General features: G+C 40.0%; 1 protein-coding gene across 1 annotated transcript; it reads left to right on the forward strand.

Moving 5' to 3' along the window:
- The first annotated feature begins 9,818 nt into the window (after positions 1-9,818).
- Positions 9,819-20,969, forward strand: LOC135473249 (elastase-1-like). The gene is made up of 8 exons (XM_064753095.1): positions 9,819-9,895; positions 13,433-13,615; positions 13,909-14,122; positions 14,637-14,739; positions 16,093-16,264; positions 18,195-18,334; positions 19,175-19,184; positions 20,890-20,969. Exons 1-8 carry the CDS (start codon positions 9,844-9,846, stop codon positions 20,967-20,969), a joined length of 954 nt encoding a protein of 317 aa, XP_064609165.1. The 5' UTR covers positions 9,819-9,843.
- Positions 20,970-21,973: the final 1,004 nt, after the last annotated feature.

A 21,973-nucleotide genomic window follows, 5' to 3' on the forward strand; every position in this document is an offset into this window, starting at 1 on the left:
ACAAACAGCCTTAGAACCTCCTCACGATTTCGAAGAAATGATTAGCTTTCGCAATGTAGTTTTACACATTACATCTCAATACAGAAAGAGCATTCTATGTATCCGTGTTCCTAGCAATCCATCTTATCATTTAGCAACTGACGACTGACTGACTAAACGATAACCAATTTATTCGATATCTAATTTAATCTAATTTAATCATAATTTTAATCTCTTTTGCAGCAAACGGCCATTACTATCTGTATTTACTGAGTTTACAAGTCACGTCAGAAATAGTGCCCTCTCGGCATTCCGGGAAAGCAGCCGGCGTCGTCATCGCTTTGTCAATGGCTGGACAAATGCTGTTCACGGCAATATATAGCGCGTACTTTTCTGGTATGGAGAAACTTACCAGCTACTTTTTGCTCACATTATTAGTGACGACTGTGGTCAAAGTGCTTTACCTTATCATCTACTATTTGACTGTAGGGGGTTCTTCACATGAACAGGAGAGTATCGGCCCATCGATTAAGACATGCATTGAGAAAAGCAATACCTACGGTAGTGATTCTGTAACGGAAGAGACCGTTACCAAATTAAGCTACAATAAAAAGCAACCCCTTTCAAAAGACTCTGGGGCCGAGGCGAAAAGCACCGGCACCTGTTTGGATATCGACAAGAAATCTGAAACACAAGAGCCCATTTCTTCCTCAAATGGAATCATGAGTGACAATAACGCTTCCAGCCATGTCAACAAAATCTGCTTCAGTGGTATCTACCATCTGTTCCTTTGGCCGAGTGCCATCAGCGTGTGTTTATGCTATGTATTTCGCAATAATGTTACGTTGTTGTTACAGTCCATGCAATTTGTTGAAAAGAGCAGTTTCATGGTGATTTTGATGACAGGCGTCAATCTACTTTTTCGTATGGTTTCCGGGTTGGTCTATGATAAACTCGGCCACCTTCACAGAAAGGTTCTCCTGCTGGCAGCTGCCTCAATCTTAAGTATTTTCTCCTTCGTGCTTGCCGTCATTTGGATGGACAATGTAACAGTACTTCTCGTGTCTGTGAGTCTTATCGGTGTATCAGAGGGGATTACCCGCGTCTCTGTATATTCTTTAGGGGCGGAAATTTTCGGAGTTGACAACAACGTCTTTGTGCAGGCGACACAGATGAGCTTAACAGGAGTGATGTTGTTCATCGTCAGTCTTATGGTGGGGCTTGAGTACGACCACGTAGCCGAGTCCCAATCAGATGGAAAGTCAAACACCGTGTGTTATGGAAAATCGTGCTACGGGTCGTCATACCTCACCATGGCAATTGCCTCGATCCCTGTGCCTCTTGCTTTTGTCTTCTTGTCTTGGCGTCTCAGGGCAAGCCACTTTGAGCAAACTGAAGTATACTGACACCACTGACAATGACTAATTCTTCTTACCCACAAGCTGGACAAGGAATTTGTGGATTCGTCTGCGATTACTTAGTAATATTTTATGTAAACATCTGTTTAACTAATATAATTAATAAATATAATTATATAATTATACTTCCAGAAAAACACTACTGTAGCTGTCAAACACAAGTTCAGAGTAAACTGAACCAACCAGATGATTTTAATAACTGATTAAACAATACTAAACCACCACTAGATGGTTCACTGGTAATCAAAGAATTTAAAATATATAAACAAATACGTTGACTAATTTTATGTGCAACAACAATAGAGAAATTCAAGGGAAAAAAACATCCTTGATATACATGTAATGTTTTATAAATTAATTACCCCTATTGGGAATGGTTAGCTGTGTTTCCTGTCTAAGCATAACTAATTTTTCTTTCCAAATATACGTTTTCAATGCGGGTGCAACAGTCCATTTCACTTGGTGTTTTGGTAAAGAATATATTAAAATAAAACGTGTAAAACAACGAGAAACCAATAGTTTATTTTGAACATCAGTGAGTTCACATGTCGCTGAAGACAAATATTTGACAAAAAATCACATCTGCTGATACTGCCCAAGCTTAAAAAGGTTTCTTTTGAATTTAACAACACATATTTTCTACATAAAGTGCTTTCTGCAGAAACTGGTTTTCTTTATGCAAAAGGTAATTCAAAAACTGTTGAAAAGTGACATCCTTTGACTTTTTTCATTAAATGGCACGTTCGTGTCCTGTGCTGCCCTGTACTTAAACGGTAGTTGAACTAAACCAAGCCGCTTAAATTATCCGCTTTGGTCGGCGTTTTCATTAAATGAATTATCAAGATCGCTAACAGCCCACTGACATCCGCGATAAGACTACTCCCCAGCTCTACAATGCGTAGAGATCTTTTGGTAATGGTCTGTCGGGATCGGTTTCCCCAGATTGAACCTCAAGATATTTTTGCAGTCACGCTTAAACTGACCCTCGATTTCTACAGAACTCCAGTTTATTCGCGGTAGTAACGTAATTACATGAAGACACTCTGTGACAAAAGTCGGACGTATGATTAACACAAGTCGTTTTCGAAGATTGTACTGTATTAAAACAGCAACGCTCAATCAATTTTTCATTAGTCCAAATTTATGTTCGATAACCAAAAATAACTGTTTCTTCTGTAGCCACATGCGATCTCTCCGACCTTGTCGCGTTCACTTGCTATATTTTCAGATTCATTAAGATTCGCCAAGATCTTCTGCGACTTATCTTATGATCCTCTGCATATTTTCAGATTCATTAAGATTCGCCAAGATCCTCTGCGACTTATCTAATGATCCTTTAAGACTTATCTAATGAACCTCTACGACTTATCCAATGATCCTCTGCGACTTATCTAATGATCCTCTACGACTTATCTAACAAACGGTATAAGATTTGCTCCGGACAGCCGCTATGTTTGGTTACAGGTTGCTACCTGGCAAATGAAGTATCAGGTACGTCAAAAACGCAGACAAATTGTAGAAAGAGGTTGAGGCCGGTCACCAGTGTTGTGGGTGATCGCCAGAGCAAGAAGGTTGATGATCATTTCAAAACTTGTGACCACGATGGGCACGATTGAGCTTACGATCTGAAACAGATCGCCACGACGAGTTTCACGATTATATACGACCTACCGTGCCACTGACCTCCATTCGTGAGTGATTGCACAACAAGGCATACCACCTACCACCAGTCGCATGTTGGAACCTTCGATGTGTGCAAATAGCAGACAATATTTCAAAGACTACAGTAGGGATTCTATAACGGAAAACACCGTTACCAAATTCATCTACAATGAAAAGCAATCCATTTCAAACGACTCCGGACTCGATGCCACAAGCAACGGCAAGTGTTTGGACAATGACGAGAAATCTAAAACCCAAGAGCTCATTTCTTCCCCAAATAAAATCATGAGTCAAAATAAAGCTTCCGGACATGCCCACACAATCTATTCCAGTGGTATCTATCATCTGTTCCCTTGGCCAAGTACCATCAATATGTATTTATGCTCTTTATTTTGCAATAATGTCAGCTTGTTGCTACAATCCATGCGATTGGCTGAAATGCGCAATCTTTCACAATCGGTATCTTTCACCACAATTTTCGCTTGCTGTTAGTTGCCTCCACCTTAAGTATATTATCCCTGCTGCTCACCGCTATTTGGATGAACAATATTCGTACTCTTTAGGGGCGGATATTTTTGGAGTTGACAACAACGTCTTTGTGCAGGCTACACAGATGAGCTTAACTGGGGTGGTTATGTTTATCGTCAGTCTTCTCCTGGGACTTGAGTATGACCACGTGACCTAGTCCCAATCAGATGGGAAACCGGGTACTGTGTGTTATGGAATATCGTGTTACCGATCATCATACCTGACTATGGCACTAGCCTCCATTTTTGTGCCGGTTGTATGTGTCTTCCTGTCTCGGTATCTCATAGAGGGTAGGGCAAACCATTCTGAACAAACCATCCGGTGAAATCTAGTTACACTATCCACAAGGTCTGCTTTTTCCTACGAACCTCCTGGACAGGGAAATTGTAGATAAACCCTGTTATAACTAATTGTGGGTGTCACCTTATTGTTGATAATTCGTGTGCCAGGTTCAGTTGCATGACTGCTCGCCTAGTCCGGCGTTGTTTATTGTTACAAAAAAAAATAATGACATTTGTGTGTACGTTTGAATCTGGAGGACATTGCTATGCATGAATGAATTTTATATAGCATGCATTAATATTGCCTGAAAAGTGTTTTGCACAAAATTAACATAAATAAATTACAAAACTAAAATTAACTTTTAACGTTCGCTTTGGGGGTTACACAGAGAATGTCCATATTCATTTGCTACTATCTGTGGACATCCGGGTTCAATGGTACAGCTGAAGTGTAAAACTAGGAATCAAGACTACAGTGCTCCCAGCACCTTCAAACCCGCGGACATAGAGAAGTCAACGTATTGTTTCAAATAAAGCTTTTAGGTCCACGTTGTTTTGACATACCTCTGCACGTAAATATGCGGAGAGATTCCAATGTAAGCAGAATACAGTATTTCCCACTCATTTAGTAACAACATTTATTTGAGAGCGTATAAAATGTATCTGTTTTAGAAAACCATGTATCGTATCTCAATTGAAGGAATTCTCTACCGGTGATTTCAACTATTTACTCAGGGAAGATAATTCAGTTCTAAGTGCACATATATACTTAGCTTGCTTCATTTTATGACACGATATGCTTTATAGACATATATTTCTAATCTACGCTTTTTCCCACAGGTTTGTAAGACACAACGGTCCTGCTTTTATGAATAAATACTTGTGGATGTTTTCATTATTTTCATTAGCTGTGTAATACTTATTTTATATACGCTATTTGGTTTAACACTGGATACATTTGTATGTGATATCCTCGTATTAAATGTATAAAATAAATGAATCAATATATAAAACTGGTACTGGAACATATCAGCGTTATCTTATTCTTGTTTAGTGTTTCCGTTTCTGCTCGTCTGTAAATTTGGCCCACATAAAACACCCCATTCATCGTGACATCATCGTGACAGTAGTTTGAGCTTGGCACATTATGGGAGTACTACTGTTTTTAATGCTTACCCTAAATGTAAAAGAACGCTAAAATATGAAATAATGCTCACCGTACAGACAACTGAAAACTATGGGTAAAAATACTTTCCTATATTTTTTCAGATTCTTTCAAGAGTGTTGAAAGGCACTCAAATATTTGAAGACTATGGTGGGCTTTAAGAGCCATACTGCGAGTATCTAGGATCTCTGACGTCACAAAATCTTGTTGGAAAAAACTGTTGGGAACATTATTTCAGCATAATCTTTTACTCATAAGTTAATAGTTATTCGAAAATTCAGTCTCGTGATTAGAGTTGGATAAACTTCCTGTGACGTCAGAGTTCCTAAACTTTGATAACATGGTCCATAAAACCCACCTTAGAATTCAAATGTTTGAGCGCCTTTAACTCTTTTCACGAAAATGTAAGAAAATGAATGAAGCTATGTTCATACATAGTTTTAAGTGGTCTTATTAGTGATGCCTACTTCGATTTCTAGAGGTCTTTTCCATTATTTACAGATCAACTAAACAAGCAATCCAATTGTTTAAACATATGCAAACATTATATATTCATAGTAAAAATTTTGGACCTTTGATTTCAATTGCCTGTTTCCTGATTTAGCATCAGATTTTGTTTTCGCCGTTCAATTCCGGAGTTCCTTTCCCCACTTTGTTCTTAACACAGAGCTTTTGTGTGTGAGGCCTTGATAGCCGATCTAGCCAGTGCTTGGTCAGTTAGCTCCTTGTCTCGATTGATCCATCAACCACGCGCTGTCTGTGCTGCGGCTTTGTGTCAGACGGTTTGCCACGTGCACATCACGTCATCTACGGTTACCACATGGTAAGTAACAAAGTCCCATACAGTAGGCTTGACCTCGCCATCATAAAGAGAATTTAAAATTGTTTTTTCATGCGTAACATTGTCCAAATATTGCTTAACAAAGCAAATTCTGAGTACGTTATATTGTAAATCAAATTTCAGTTAAAAGAGCGGAAATAAACACGTTGAATCACTGAAATTTTGGCCTGGGCTTAAGATGGATTCATCATCTCGGGGAATGGCTTAACGGTTTTCAGCTTGCGGTACGGGATTGAAATCATTCGCCATGAGCGAGGAGAAAGAAGAAAAAACAGACCGTCAACTGCATGACGTGTTGCTTTCTTCTCTTTCTCGATAATTGCCCACACTGTTTCACTCTTTGGCCAGTTGATAAATCCATTTTGCAAACGAAGGGGTGATTAACCCTATCACTCCTATGTTCCCTTCGTGTGGACCACCTTGATGAGGCTTAATTGTAATTCATTATATTTTCCTGAAGTATGCCTCTAAGGTCAGAAAGATCACGCTTTCGTACTGTTGCTTTTGTTGTCTAAAGAGCTGATCATTGATTTCTTGTGTTTGCATTCACATGTATTTAAAACACACTCATTATGAATATACGGAGATGAGTTCCGAGGTGTATTTATTTATTTGAGTGGTGTATGCCGTACTCGAGAATATTTCATTTACACGATGGCGGCCAGCATTACGTTGGGAGAAAACCGAACAGAGCCTTCCAGATGTGTTGTATAGTTTGAGTTAATGATTCTACTCTTGTCATCAAATGTTCGACCTTTATTTATCCTTACTGTAAAACACCAAATCCATATACGACATGTATTTTAGAATCTTGCTATATATATATATATATATATATATATATATATATATATATATATATATATATATATATATATATATATATATATATATACGTGTATATATATTTTTCTGTAGGAACGTTATCCTGTTTGGTACCCTAATCTTCAAAGTCGTAGTCGGATGAGTAAATTGCAACTATCAAGGCAACATATAAGACATATATAACCATTGACAGGCAACGGGGCAAAGGTAGATCCGTTAACATCAACCATACATTTCCATGATGTATTTTGTTTCAATCAATGATTCATTTTCGTGCCGAAATCGATGTACTCTTTGCAAGTATATAGACCACAGAAGCTTGTAAGCCCACTCTCCAAAAATAATTTTTTAAAATTTAACAGAAATTTTGAGAATTTACTCTTATTGCAGCAGATTATTCTTTTAAATGTAGCACACATATTCTATTCATTCAGTATAAACATTGCATCAGACTAACAGGATACTATGTAGAAAAGGATGAGGTCTTATGTTGTAAAAACAGAATACAATCCAGCATCACTCAGGCCACATATTTTCTGTTAAAATTAACAGATTATGTTTTTTTTTTTGTATATACACTATACACGCGCCACAATGTTACAACAGAGTTTTGCGGCTGTTGTTCAAAGGCTGCGATCAAGGATCCAGAGGGCCCCCGGACGTAAGTGCTGGTGACTACCTGTATTTTCATTTGGCCTATAAATTATTCACAGACTGCTAATCTAAATAGATTACATATCGACAGTCTTAACTTTCTTTAATCCTGGGCTAGGGGCGGTATACTCATCGTGTTGAATTAGTTGGCCACATTGGATATCTAAACAGTTGCAATCAAAGCGCACCTGATATGCATGTTTTATCAACAAATGATATTATAACATGTCCAAAATGGCACAAAGATAAGGGTCCATCTTGACTATAACATAATTATGACTTCTCTTAAATAACCTAATTAAGATCAGAAGAACAAGACAACTCCGAAATAAATGAACTGTGATTTTATATATTTATTTGATTGGTGTTTTACGCCGCAATCAAGAATACTTTCACTTATATGACGGCGGCCAGCATTATGGTTGGAGGAAACAGGGCAGGGCCCCGGTTTCCGGCAGCCCATGACCATCAGCAGGTTACTGACAGACCTTCCCACGTACCGCCAGAGAGGAAGCCAGCATGAACTGGACTTGAACTCACAGCGAGCGCATTGGTGAAAGGCTCCTGGGCCATTACGCTGCCCTGGCGCGCTAACCGACTGAGCCACGGAGGCCACCTATGAACCTTGAAAATTATTCAATAATACAACTGCTGTAAATGGCAAAATTTATTTTCTTATTAAGAGTGGAGTTTTACGCCTTATTCAAGAATATTTCACTTACACGACGGCAGCCAATATTGACAGCGTCCGGTAAAACCCACGACGATCCGAAGGCTGCTGGAAGACCATCCGAAGGCTGCTGAAAGACCATCCGAAGGCTGCTGCAAGACCATATCACGTACAACCGGAAAGGAAACCAGCTTGAGCTGAACTTGAATTCTCACCGATCGAACTGGTGATTTTGATTCAATGTGCTACGCTAACATGTTAACCACTAGGCCACAGAGAATAACCGATGGCAAATGAGAACAAAACAATCCGGGTGCAAAGCAATATGAGCGCCATTGGCCCCGCTAACGTAACATTTTGCCAGGTGTCAGCTTCTCACGAGTCAACACACTCGTTTTATTGAGCGACTTTCTAAACAGGCAGCTTTATCTTGTGCTTTCTGCATGTGCCGAACATAAAAACCTCATCATAAACGTACAAGCGCGTTTGGAGCAATCAAAGGTCTGTCTGGAATGATCGCTTTAGTGCATCGTGACCACAGTGTGCTTAAAATAGTAAAGTATATGATTTTTGAACGACAATGTTATATCCAGTACTTATTTATTTGAGTCGTGTTTAAAGTCGTCGTCGTTTCCCTTACACAACCTAGGGATCAACATGCTGTGGAAGGGGAGGGGGGGGGGGGGGGGGTATAATGTGCCCCGTTTGAAAATAACTGACAAACTTTCCCTAATGTGACTTAAAACTTCACCTGCACAGCGACCTCAATTAGGCGAAAGCAGTATTGGTTGAAGACAGGTGATGGCCGACTTTGTCTAAGACCAGATGAACGGCCTTACAAATGTTGTCACTTTAGGTAGCATGTTTCTTTCTTGACACGAAAGTTCCTTCGACGGTCTCAAATATTTCCTGACAGACGCTTGAACTGATCATCTGGTTTGTACTACATTCATCCGGTTTTGAGAATCTGCATGGAACTATGTGAATAAATGGATAGCTTCTTTGTTTCAGGCTCACTTTGAGAACGCCGATTAAATGTCACAGTGGTGATATCACACATTTATGTGATACATGAGAAAATTATAAATGTTGGTAACAAGCCCACGTCATAATCATTGAAACGAACAAATAGCCGGTCTGGAACTTGTTTTGGAATAAATAACATACAAGATCGTAAATTCGTATCGAGCGCCTTCTGTGCCTTTAATATCTGGATGTCCCCGAGCTCTGTTCGGTTTCCTTTACCAAAGAAACCGACTGTCGCCATAATAAGTGAAACATTCATACAAAGTACAAAGTACAATCCCATCAGTACAGATTTAGGTTATCTCACCCACCGGCTATAAAGTCAGTCATGACTGAAGAGGGTAACCAATCTACGACTTTGCACCAGAAAATTTGGAAACCAGATTATAATATGTTATGTAGAGCGTTAGAAGTCGGTGCTTGAGGATAATCTCGGGCATGAAATAAATGTGTGTTTTTCATAATGCACCCATTCACCTTGTCAAAGCACCTAGTTTTGCCTAACGTAAATCTATACAATAGGTCGTCTTGCTATAACACTTGAGTCGGGTACAGATTATAGTATATTTGTGCCGTACATATATACATTACCCAAACATCCGCTGTAGTGTATATAAATAAGTAATAAAGCAATAGGTCTTCGTTAAGATGATTGTTTGACATTTCCGACCCGAGATATGAACTAAAATTGTTTTATGACTGAAGATAAAAATCCGGATGTATATAAAAGAGAAATCCCTTTGTATACATACACGCAGAATTTTCTCGTCGGTCATTTGAGACTTTTCCATAAAATGGCCATTTTAACGTTTAGGGTGTTAATAGCTGTTACGTTGCTGTATTCTGGTGAGTACGTATATGCAATGTATTTTTTCAGAAGTCTGAAGTATCACCATAAGTACTGCATAATTTGTACATCAACGTGATGGTCAACACAGATTGTCTCATAAAGTTGTATTAATATTCCAAATGTAAGACTGTCATATTATTTACGCAGCCACATCAGAGTATTCCTGAATACTGTGTTGTTGTTGTAGATTTTCCGTTTTCGTTTTACTTTTTTCCTTTCATCCTAGTTTTGTGAAAGTGGATCTTTTAATTTACTTTATTTTAAAATGATTGACTGATTGGTGTACTTTGCATTTTAAAAGCTGAGAAGGCTATTAATAGCAAGCTTTGGAATCTGCACGGAACATAGTTTGTAATTTGGAATCGAAATTCTACTTCTAAGAGGTTTTAGTTCTGTAAAATGGCATGTTTAGAAAGTAAGATATACATATTTGAAACCAGACCTTTAATCCCTCATTCTCTGTATGGGAGAATAAATTATATACATATATAATTTATATTACTGCTATACACATTTAGTTTAGTGAGTTTTATTTTTAATTTTTTTAAATTTCTTTATTTATTAGATTAGTAATTAACGCCGTATTCAAAAATATTTCACATATTACTGCAGTCAGCATTACTGGACCATTCAAAGGCTCTTGACAACGTACGTACCCACGTACTGCCGGGGGCGGGGGGAACCCAGCATGAGCTGGACTTGAATTCACAGCAACCAAATTAGTGAGAGGATCCTGGTGTGCATAGTTCTGATTTTAAATACTTTAAGTGCCCGGTTTCCTCCCACCATAATGCTAGTCCCGTCGTATAAGTTAAATATTCTTGACTACGGCGTAAAACACCAATCAAATAAACAAATAAAATAAATACTTTAAGATTGTTCCAATTTTAAGTTGTTTGCGCTATCTTAACAGTTGTATGTTATGTAGAACTATTGACAGCTATTGCAGTCGAGCTTTCAACCTTCCCCTAACATATCGCGTTAATGAACTTATTTTGTTTATTTATAATTCTCCCCATTTTTGTGTCTCGTCTGTAGTAAAAACGACTAAGGTGATTTATGAAACAGTGACAATACAGATGTGACCTAACTCTTTGCCGAAAATGGTGTACCATGTGTAATAAGTTCAAAACACAGAAGAGTTCAAAGTCTGCAAACTGTCTGATTTCTTTTGGACTGTGCACAATTTGCTTAAACAGCGTAAAACAGAAGCTAAAACAGAATAAATTCAGTTATCTGCAGTTCTGCTTGTTAATATTGCAATCTCTAGTACTGTAATGGTTAGAGTGACATTGTCGTAACTCTTGTTATATAACAGTGTTATGTTCAACAGCTCAACCAAATGCCAGCAAACAAGCGCAGATATATATTTCTGTGTATCAATAAGGCTGTAACAAGGACTACTGGATCTATATCGTCATGTTCTGAAGTACCTCATGCTAAAAACTGTGCGTGCAGGTCGCAAGGAAGCGGGAAAAGTGCATGACGTTCTAAACTGTTTTATGTTTTAATGATAATAAAGCGCGCCGCCTGTTTTTGTCCACTGGTTATTGGAAACACATGTTGCTGTGTCTTACTTGCTACGTAGTGGATATACAATTTTATTTTCACTTGACAAAAAAAATTTCGTTTAATCACTTATTTATACTGTATAAATTAATACATTTGTTTGGATATTTTCTCTTTTCCCTTTTTTATATATCCGAGTTTAACACAGGTGTTGATATACCGATAGGGAAATCCTGAATTGTCATACAACCGATATATAGGTCATATGGTTACATTTTTTTCGCCACAGTTTCTGATATATTTGTTTAATCATACTAGTTAAATTTCTCCGAAACTGGTATAAATTCATATAGAACACAGGTGGCTATTATATCCCTTTCTCACGCATATTAGTCCTACTGCTATCCTCATTGAGATGGATTTGAGAAACTTTTACATTCATTTATTTATTTGACTGGTGTTTTAGTCAAGAATATTTCACTTATACGACGGCGGCCAGCATTATGGTGGGAGGAAACCTGGCAGAGCCCGGGGGAAACCCACGACCATCCGCAGGTTGCTGTCAGATCTTCCCACGTACGGCTGGAGAGGAAGCCAGCATGAGCTGGACTTGAACTCACAACGACCGCATTGGTGAGAGACTCCTAGTTCAGTACGCTGCGCTAGCGCGCTAACGAACTGAGCCACGGAGGCCCCTCCTAAGAGAAAATGTCCATCACATGTAACAACTGCAACCATCAAAGTCTTATACTCGATTAAACATATTGGTAGTTTTCTTAACTACTGTATCTATATTCGATGTTAATGTTCATTGTAAATACCACGTATATTATTTGTCTTAGTTACTAGAGAGTAGGTTGTGGCCGTGTAGCTAAAGGTGCTACAATTGCAAGGTCACACAAGACGTAAATACTCTCGAACAAGGAATTTGCTTGAATTTGCTCATTCTGTTGTTCGCGGGGCACATGTGGCAATCAGCTTCTGGTAGTGTTCTCTTGCGACGTCTTTCTTGACACTTAGTGTAAATCACTTTGTCCCACCAATGTCATATTGCTTACTTGATAGATTTTGCCAGACTTAATTGCCATTTTGACAGATTTTTAATGCAGTTACAAAACGGGTTTTCATTGTATAAGTGAAAACTTTTTCAGACTGGTTGAACAACAACCAAATAAATAAATATTCCTTATCATGCAGACTTTATAACATTTACAACCTTGGTACCTCTATACTTGCTGACCAGAATCTGTTGACCGGTAAAACACTGGTCTAGTACTAGTAGCTGAGTGATTTTGGTGGGCGTCATGATGGATTGGCGGCTTTGACAAGGCACCCCAGTGAGGTAGCGCTTACAGATGTTTAACGTAGTCATGTATGACGTGTGAAATTTTCTTTTCTTTTCGATGGTATTTCTCGTTCCGTGTGTCATTTGACTTACAAAGTAATCAGTTATACCTGTACTTATTTCACACAAACGTATATACTTCCACAGTGTGTTCGATCATGCTTCCAACAATTTACCCTGGCAATGTTAACCAGCAACAAACAAAACATCAAAACACCAATATTTCAGGCAGAATTTATTTAAAGCGAAATCACAATATAGAGCGAGATTTGCATGTTTTCAGATAAATGTCCACGTGTTATTCCTTGAATTTTGAAGGAAATTCACGTTGAAAATTCTGAAAGTTCAACAGAAAACCTTGACGGTTATTTTGGGTACACAATGGGTGGTGTACTAGCAAATATTGAACTGAGATATACATTCCTAGCGATGTCCATTTTCTGTCCACTGAGTTATCAAAGGCAAAATAAACTAAGGTCCCCTTACCGTTTGCCAATAAGGCCACAGGTTCAAATCCAAAAGCCGGTGCTTTGGTTGCGGGTTTGTCGTTTAGTTTTTGAGGTGCGGCGGTTTCACCAAACGTTATCCAGCTACCTTAATTCCAAAATTTGATCGTGATAGTGAAATGTTCTTCAGTTTGCCGTAAAACAACAATAAAATTGCCTTTTTTTCTCGGCAGGTCAATCTGCTCCTCGCCAAAGTGGGTGGCTAGACCCGACCTGCGAACGAAAACATGGCATCTGCCAGCCGGCGTCCTCGTGCACTGGAAAACCTGTAGAGTATATGCCGGAGTGCACAAGCCCGGATATCTGCTGCGTACCCAATCCATATCTCAGCCTCGATTTTGAAAAACCATCCCCAGGTAACAATTCAGTCCATACATACATATATATATATATATATATATATATATATATATATATATATATATATATATATATATATATATATATATATATATATATACACTAAATCCTAAATCTATATATTTTTGACAAATTTAGATGGATAACGCAGAAAGACTTGTTTGAATTCACACTGTCATGGAAGGCATAGAGGCAAAAGGGTGAACAATACCAAAATCAGTGTTAGTATTCCGAAAATTATGTGATCAATTTCTGCATATTATCGTTCTTATTGATTTATGGCTTTCAGACGACGGTCGCTGTGGTCTGATAACCTACCAGCATGACCTCATGGAGTCGTTACTTCCCTTGGGGCGTCAGACACGTGTTGTTGGTGGACAGCCCGCGGCAGCCTGGAGCTGGCCCTGGCAGGCAGCCTTAAGGTCCCGCATGTATGGTCACCTGTGTGGCGGGACTTTGATCAGTTCAACCTGGCTGCTGACTGCAGCACACTGTGTGACCCGGTGTGTCATTTGTACTATTTCCCGTATTCCTATTGTAACAACATACAGTAAAACAAAAGCGATTAAACAAAACAATGCGGCTGCGCGTCCTGTAATTTGACACCGGAGTAGAAACTGTCCTAGAAAGATGCATTGCATTAACGATAATAATTATGTTAATGATGGTGTTGACAACGATGGCGAGGATGATCTCAGATGTGACCGGCCCGGATAGCACAGTTGGTAGAGCGTCCGCTTCGGGACCGGTAGATCCAGGATCAATCCTTGATCGAGTCACACCTAAGACTTTAAAAGAGGAAGTTGTAACTTCCTCACCAGGCACAATGTACCTATGGAAACGAATGAAGCAGACGACGCACGACACATAGATTACAAGAGGACACAACCCAAGACACGACCAAAACAATGTGATGTATCACAGCTTGAATTTGTCGCACAGGCAACGTCACAAGGTACATCATCATGAATTAATGAGCCCCATGAGAATTAAATAAATGAATATGTCTTTTCTCAGGTATCTAGAAGATCGGAGCGACGTATACGTTGTCCTGGGAGACCATTACAAGTCCCACATGTCCGGGGTGGAAGTATACCGTGGTGTCAGACAAATTGTGTCGGTGCGTATATAAGTGTAATTGATTGGTACCAGACATCATTGGTGGGCCTGTATAGAAAAGTTAAAAATTAATTAGAGTAGAGGAACGATGGGAAAATTGATAAGTTTAGTGTTCATGAGCTTAAAAAGTTTCTAGCACCTAGAAAGAGGTGCTATTCTTGTTACTGGATTGCACTGACTGGGCATTTAGTGTTACTGGATTGCATTGACTGGGCACTTAGTAACACTGAGTGATACTGGTTTGCATTGTGTGAGCACTTAGCAACACAGTGAAACTGGATTGAATTGAGTGGGCACTTAGTAACACTGAGTGTTACTGGATTCCATTGACTGGGCACTTAGTAACACTGAGTGATACTGAACTGCATTGAGTGGGCACTTTGTCACACTGAGTGATACTGGTTTGCATTGAGTGGGCACTTAGTAACACTGAGTGATACTGGATTGCATTGAGTGGGCACTTAGTAACACTGAGTGATACTGAACTGCATTGAGTGGGCACTTTGTAACACTGAGTGATACTGGTTTGCATTGTGTGGGCACTTAGCAACACAGTGAAACTGGATTGAATTGAGTGGGCACTTTGTAACACTGAGGGTTACTGGTTTGCGTCGACTGGGCATTTAGTAACACTGAGTGAAACTGGATTGAATTGAATGGGCACTTTGTAACACTGAGTGTTACTGGATTCCATTGACTGGGCATTTAGTAACACTGAGTGATACTGGATTGCACTGAGTGGGCACTTTGTAACACTGAGTGATACTGGTTTGCGTCGACTGGGCATTTAGTAACACTGAGTGATACTGAACTGCACTGAGTGGGCACTTTGTAACACTCAGTGATACTGGTTTGCATTGTGTGGGCACTTAGCAACACAGTAAAACTGGATTGAATTGAGTGGGCACTTAGTAACACTGAGTGTTACTGGATTGCATTGACTGGGCACTTAGTAACACTGAGTGATACTGGTTTGCGTCGACTGGGCATTTAGTAACACTGAGTGATACTGAACTGCATTGAGTGGGCACTTAGTAACACTGAATGATACTGGATTGCATTGAGTGGGCCTTAGTAACACTGAATGATACTGGATTGCATTGATTGGGCAGTTAGTAACATTGAGAGATACTGGAATTTTCCATATGCAGTGCCTGCCTTCACTGTTTGTAGGGCCTTGTCGATAATAAGTGATCAGAAGGGGTGATAGGCACTTTGAAGTAGGGCATCTACTTTGGGCAACTCGGTGTCCTCCACCCATTGAACTGATTATCTTCATATAAGTAACCAAAGTTGTATAAATAAAATATCTCTAGCACATACAAGTAAACATCTCCCACTGGTATGTCTGCAGCATCGGGGCTATAGTCGGGATGGTTCTATGCCTCACGACATCGCACTTCTACGGCTGAACTCTTCTGTGGATATCAGAGGTCACCACGTGCGCACCGCGTGTCTCCCAGGTCCGGGAGACGTCTTCGACTCCCGTGACACGTGTTTCATAACAGGCTGGGGTCAGACTGAAGGTAATCTTTAATATTAGCGGGTATTACACCTCACAATGCTTTTTCTGATAAATACAGTTCCGTTCTCCTTCACAGAAACAATCAAATGGCGGAAAAGGGAAAAGGAAAATCCGTGTATAAAACATCAATAGATAGTTTCCGTCATATGACCCAATTTACATCTCTAACAACATAACTGACTTCACGTTTCAGAAGGACAAGAGAACCGTAAAGGAGATTAAAAAAGAAAAAAAAATTCAAGATTATAGTAACTGAAACCGAACTTTTCAGAACTTGTCTGGTAAATAACAGCGGCAGTACGAGCAGATAGGCCTGTGTATGTGTGTGACGACTGGCTGTGAAAAGTCAATGTGCTTCAAAGCGAATCACGTTAATCACGAATCACGTGGAACGACTCAAATTCAAGACAACTAAAGCCAATTAATCAGTTGTCCGAAATATTTGAAGGCTATGCTGTTACCATAGTATCCTTACTTGTCAGCCTTATCAATATGCACGTGGATAAGCTTACAACCTGTGGATTCAAGTCATAATGTGATGGGAAATTTAGTCATAGATGTTACTGCTCCAACGATTAATGGACTAACGTCCAAAGCTCGAAGTTCGTTCAGGCACAGTTCAATGTAGGTCAGGTGTTTAGGCTACAACTGCGTGAAACAGAAACATCGAGGAAGCCCGCCATCTGATCATATCTTCCTCACAATGCCGCTATACCTTACTAGGAACGAAATACCTCCTATTCGCTCAACTGAACAGGTGATTAAGTAACCGTCAGAGCTATTGTAGCTAATGTTACTGCCAAAGGGCACTTTAACGTAAACATTCTTCGTACAACAGCCGATGAGTAGCCGCATTTCATTGGTTACCGCATCTTGTAAATTTCATATCCCGGGGAATTCCCCCACTAGGTCTATAACGGAGAACGAAGCTATAATTCTCAGCGGGTAAAGCGTAAAGCATTGTGATGTATGCCCGCTGATATTATCAGCGTAACATATCGGCGCTGTGCAGGGTGTCCCAGAAGTCGTGCACCATCCTGATTTTTTTTTCTGTGTTTCAGATTTAATACTGATTTTAAATCTCCACTCCCACCCCCACCCCCTCTCTTTCGGAGTTAATTATGGCTAATAAACTAACAGTACAAGAAAGAGTAATATTGGTTTTTATGTGTGGAGGAGATGGGGCAGCACACAGCTCTGGATGGCGCACGACTTCTAGGACACCCTGTACATGTACAGGCCTACGTATGCTTTCTGAATTGGTTCACGATGCTCAGTTCAGAATACAATTAGTTTATGTGTTGATTCTTCCGGGATTAAACTTACTGAACGTTATTTGTCTGTCTGTCCGTCTGTCTGTCAGGAACAAAACCGTTAGAGAAAAAATCACTATGCACAAATTGACCTTGAATCAAGTACCAGCACACAACATTTTGGTTGTGATTTTGGTGGTGGTGAAAGCTCTTCAGCAATGGCAGAGATAAGACACAGGTCATGTTTTTCGTTTTCCTTGTAACAGTGGCTAGCAGAGTGCTGTCCCTTGGTTGGAACCTATTATGTGGTATCTGTGGCAAAGGCTTTCGGAATGCCTTCAACCTTAAAAGAAAATTTAGACGAACTTTTAACAATAATAATATTTGCTATGATCGGTAGCAAGGCTATATCTGTGAGATGTAAGCATGTTCACGTTCATGCGGCAATTGTTCAGTTTGAACAGTTTAAACAGTTTGAACAATTGCCTACCTCAAGCCTGAATACAACCGATAGGCATCAGGTGAGCCTTGGAAAATACACCCCATGACAGAAGACGGCAAGTTTCAACGATATATGTTCCTCTCAGAAAACTATATCACTTACATAATAATGTCATCATCAAGTGGTTCAATTACGATCCATTCATTCATCGCTCAGTCACTCATTCCTCTTTTCAGCTGCCATGGAATCTGACGTCATGAAGCAGCTCCAGGTCTCAATCACTCCACAGGACGTCTGCCGTCAGAACTGGGCTGCTGTCGCCGACATTCAGCCGTCCCAGATGTGCATCGGTGATGGCGTTACGGGAGCGTGTAGGGTAGGATCTTAATACACCGAGTCACAGTAAATACATTACAAACTGCCCGACACAAAGGTGTCGTTAAAATCATCACAGTGTAGTTATTTGTTTGATTGGTATTTAAAACTCTTTTCATGTATACGACGGCGGCCAGATTTTTGTGGGTAGAAAAAAAACAGAGTGTCAAAAATAAACCATTCACATTTGGCAAGTTACTTGTGAATTGCCTCAGGTGTGATAACAGTGTGTCCTATTAGTGTCAGGCAAGTGATTTCCAGGCAGATTCATGCAACGCCACACAAGGGAGCACAGTGGATGCTGACTGGAAGGCAAGCACCTGAAGAACTCAGGAAAGCTCAGCACTACCCACAGGAATATATGTGTTCAAACACGTTGCATGAGCAATGAAAGCGAAAAAAAAGGTTTAAACCTTGAAAAGGACGAGGTCTATGACTTAACATGTCCACATTCTAAAATAGAGACGTAGATACTGCTTCCGTTGAGATTACATCTCTGATAGGACACAGGCCTCCATTACAACCTCCGTTTTTCGGGAGGGAATGTAATTCTGTGTATTTTAGGGTGTAAAGTATTTTTTGCTGCCAGCATGCCGTTTTTGGTGCACAGGTGCATGCTTGGTATCAAAATGATTGAAATTGTCTAAGCTTTGGGCAGGTATGAGTTTTAATAATGAAAGTTTGAAAGTCTGTGCGAGAGGACACAAGCAGACAGGTGGTGATGAGGCTTTGAGTGACGTCCCTTTGGCGCTGCAAGGCACCCCTCCCAGCTGCCGGCATAGAAAGGTGCAGATTTTGACGGTCAACCTATGTCAAGATTTTTATGGCTTCTTTCTCACAGGATGGGCCAGGTATGCACCAAAGCTTATTGGCCACGGAATGTTTGGGACTGAGCTACAGCGCTAAACGTTAACGTTGTCGTTTATGGAAAACTAATGGGGGTCTGTGACGTAATAGACTTGGGCGACATACTTTTTACAACAGCGACATCGAAAGCGAGGCTCGTGCATTACGTCACCTGAGATGACTTCTTTCGCCTTATGTTAACAACTACACGCGATGGCGAACGTACCGAACTGTTGAGCAGCGCACTATTTACAGGCTTTCGTGGGTATTATCATCTCCGTCCGTGCTAAAGCTGAACCATGGCAGTTTAAATTACATTTACACGCTTTCCACTTGATTTTGCATAGCAGAATTCACGGGGAATACAAAAAAAGTTGTCGTGAGCTCTTCACTGTGTTCTCGGTGCTGGATGACCCAAGGCACAAGCTGACATACAAGACATTTACCATATCCGGTCGGTTAGATTGCGATGACATCTCACATTTCTTATATGCCGCACGAAGAGCGGTGACCTGCTTTGCCTTTGACTCTACAAAAACGCCACCGCTGGCCTTGGCACACGCGATTACTACTTCCAACTCTCTTTTCATGCCGTCTTTGGTGCCACCATGTTGAATAAGTTAATATTCATTAGAGTATTATACGTGAGTAAATAGTTCATTTTTATTTTGGATGGTTTTTTTTATTAATTCAGATGCAGGTAGTTGCTTGATTTCATACCACTGATACCGATTTAGACTCGAGGAATCTGAAAATACTTATTAAATATCTGATACTCCTCTATTAACGATTATCCCCAAATTTTGGGGGAAATCACTGCGCTGATGGCGCCCATCTATACACGAGCCTTGTCTCGGTACCGTAGAATCACGTAGAAAGGCGCGTGATCTCGAATGACATGTCCTGTCTTGGTGTTTGATCATCCCGTGATGTCGCTCACAGATGCTAGGCTTTGTGTTAAGTATACTGTTATAGAATGTAATCCCGCATCTGGTGTCCTCGACATGGTGTTTCAGTGAGCATTATATACATATGAACCCTAAAACCTGCATCTGCTTGAACTGAAAAGTCTTGATATGACCAAAATAATGCCCTTTTCTGAATAAACAAGAGATAATGGGAAACCTTTCCCGTCTAATGCAATTCGGTGGGGCGCATTGTTCTTCCCTGCTTTTGCGATGACGATTTGTCATTATGGGAATGTTATTTATTTATTTTCATTGGTGTTTTACGCTGTACTCAAGAATATTTCACTTATAAGGCGGCGGCAAGCATTATGATTGGAGAAAACAGGGCCGAGCCCGGGGGAAACCCACGGCCATCCGCAGGTTGTTGCAAGACCCGTCGCACATACGGCCGGAGAGGAAGCCACCACAATGACGATTTGTGGGCAAGCTCGTAACGTGGTACTCATGAATCGTAAGAGACCAATAGTCATTTCAACTTGACCCCTAGTCGCAGATACCCCTTTTACAATTGAATTTCCGAGAATTGTGGGGGGTCAGGCCATGGCTGAGATGATAATGTGAAGGTCAACCGTATGTGTAACATAAGTATAATTCCACATTCTACAAAAATTATATTTACATACATCGTTATACTAAAGACTGTTGCACCTGTTCAATCCATGTATTCAGGAATATTGTAAAATTAGTGCTGATATATTAACTATAATTCAGTATCTAATATCCTCGTTTTCTAATGTTACAGGGCGACAGTGGGGGGCCGCTGGTGTGCCTCAGAAACGAGAGGTTCGTACTGGTGGGGATCACATCCTGGGGGTCCTATAGCTGCCAGGAATCAGGACAGCCTACTGTGTATACCAGAGTCAGTTCGTACTTGGAATGGGTCACGGATCACACTCAATTCTAACTAATCGTATATTCGTGTATTCTTATTAAGGATATCACCCCGGATCATTCCCATCTATAGTCAGCACCAGCTGACAGAATTGTGTTTTTATACACATCTAAGGGCCACCGGCATTGTTTATATTACAACATGTGGAGCTATTATGGGGAATAATAAAAGACATACATAATGCAATGCGTTGCCATTTGTCAGACAAATAATCGGCTGTATGTAAGTCCCAACTACGGTCAATGTGGCGTTCCGCAACTTAATTCACCCCTAACAGCATGTTAACTACTGTTTAGTGACAGACGTTTTTAAGCATCAAGTGCACTCCACTGGCTCTCAGTTTGAATCTTCATCTACATGGTAGCACTGGTGTTGTATTAAAAAAACACACACACACACCCTTTTAGCAATATATATATATATATATATATATATATATATATATATATATATATATATATATATATATATATATATATGTGGCCACACTTTTATCGGAAGGGTAGAGTCTGAGTTACGTGGCCCATAATTTAGTCGACTCCACTTGTGGGGCAAGGCTCCACCAACCAACCTTAGGCTTAGGTCAACATCTCGATTCGAACCTAATCCCTCATGTCACAGCTTATCTTCAACTTCACGATCTAGTCTCAAGTAAACTCTGAGGCCTGTATCAAAAGTTGGTTTTGTTGGGCATATATATTTTTTTTATTTTAAGTATTTGCTTGATATTTACCACCGCATTTAAGAAGTTTTTACTTACATGACGGCATGCAAGATGACAATTGGTGAAAACTGTGGTGCGGGGAGTCAGCCACCTACCCCGAGACTGACCAAGAACTGGAACCGAGAGACTGGTCAGGGTTAATTCGGCTACGGAGAGGCCAAGGCTTAAAGAGAATGAATCAGCATTAATGTAATGTACATTTCTTTATTC

This window comes from Liolophura sinensis, chromosome 8, assembly GCF_032854445.1.
Source record: "Liolophura sinensis isolate JHLJ2023 chromosome 8, CUHK_Ljap_v2, whole genome shotgun sequence".
NCBI classification, from domain to species: Eukaryota; Metazoa; Mollusca; class Polyplacophora; order Chitonida; family Chitonidae; genus Liolophura; species Liolophura sinensis.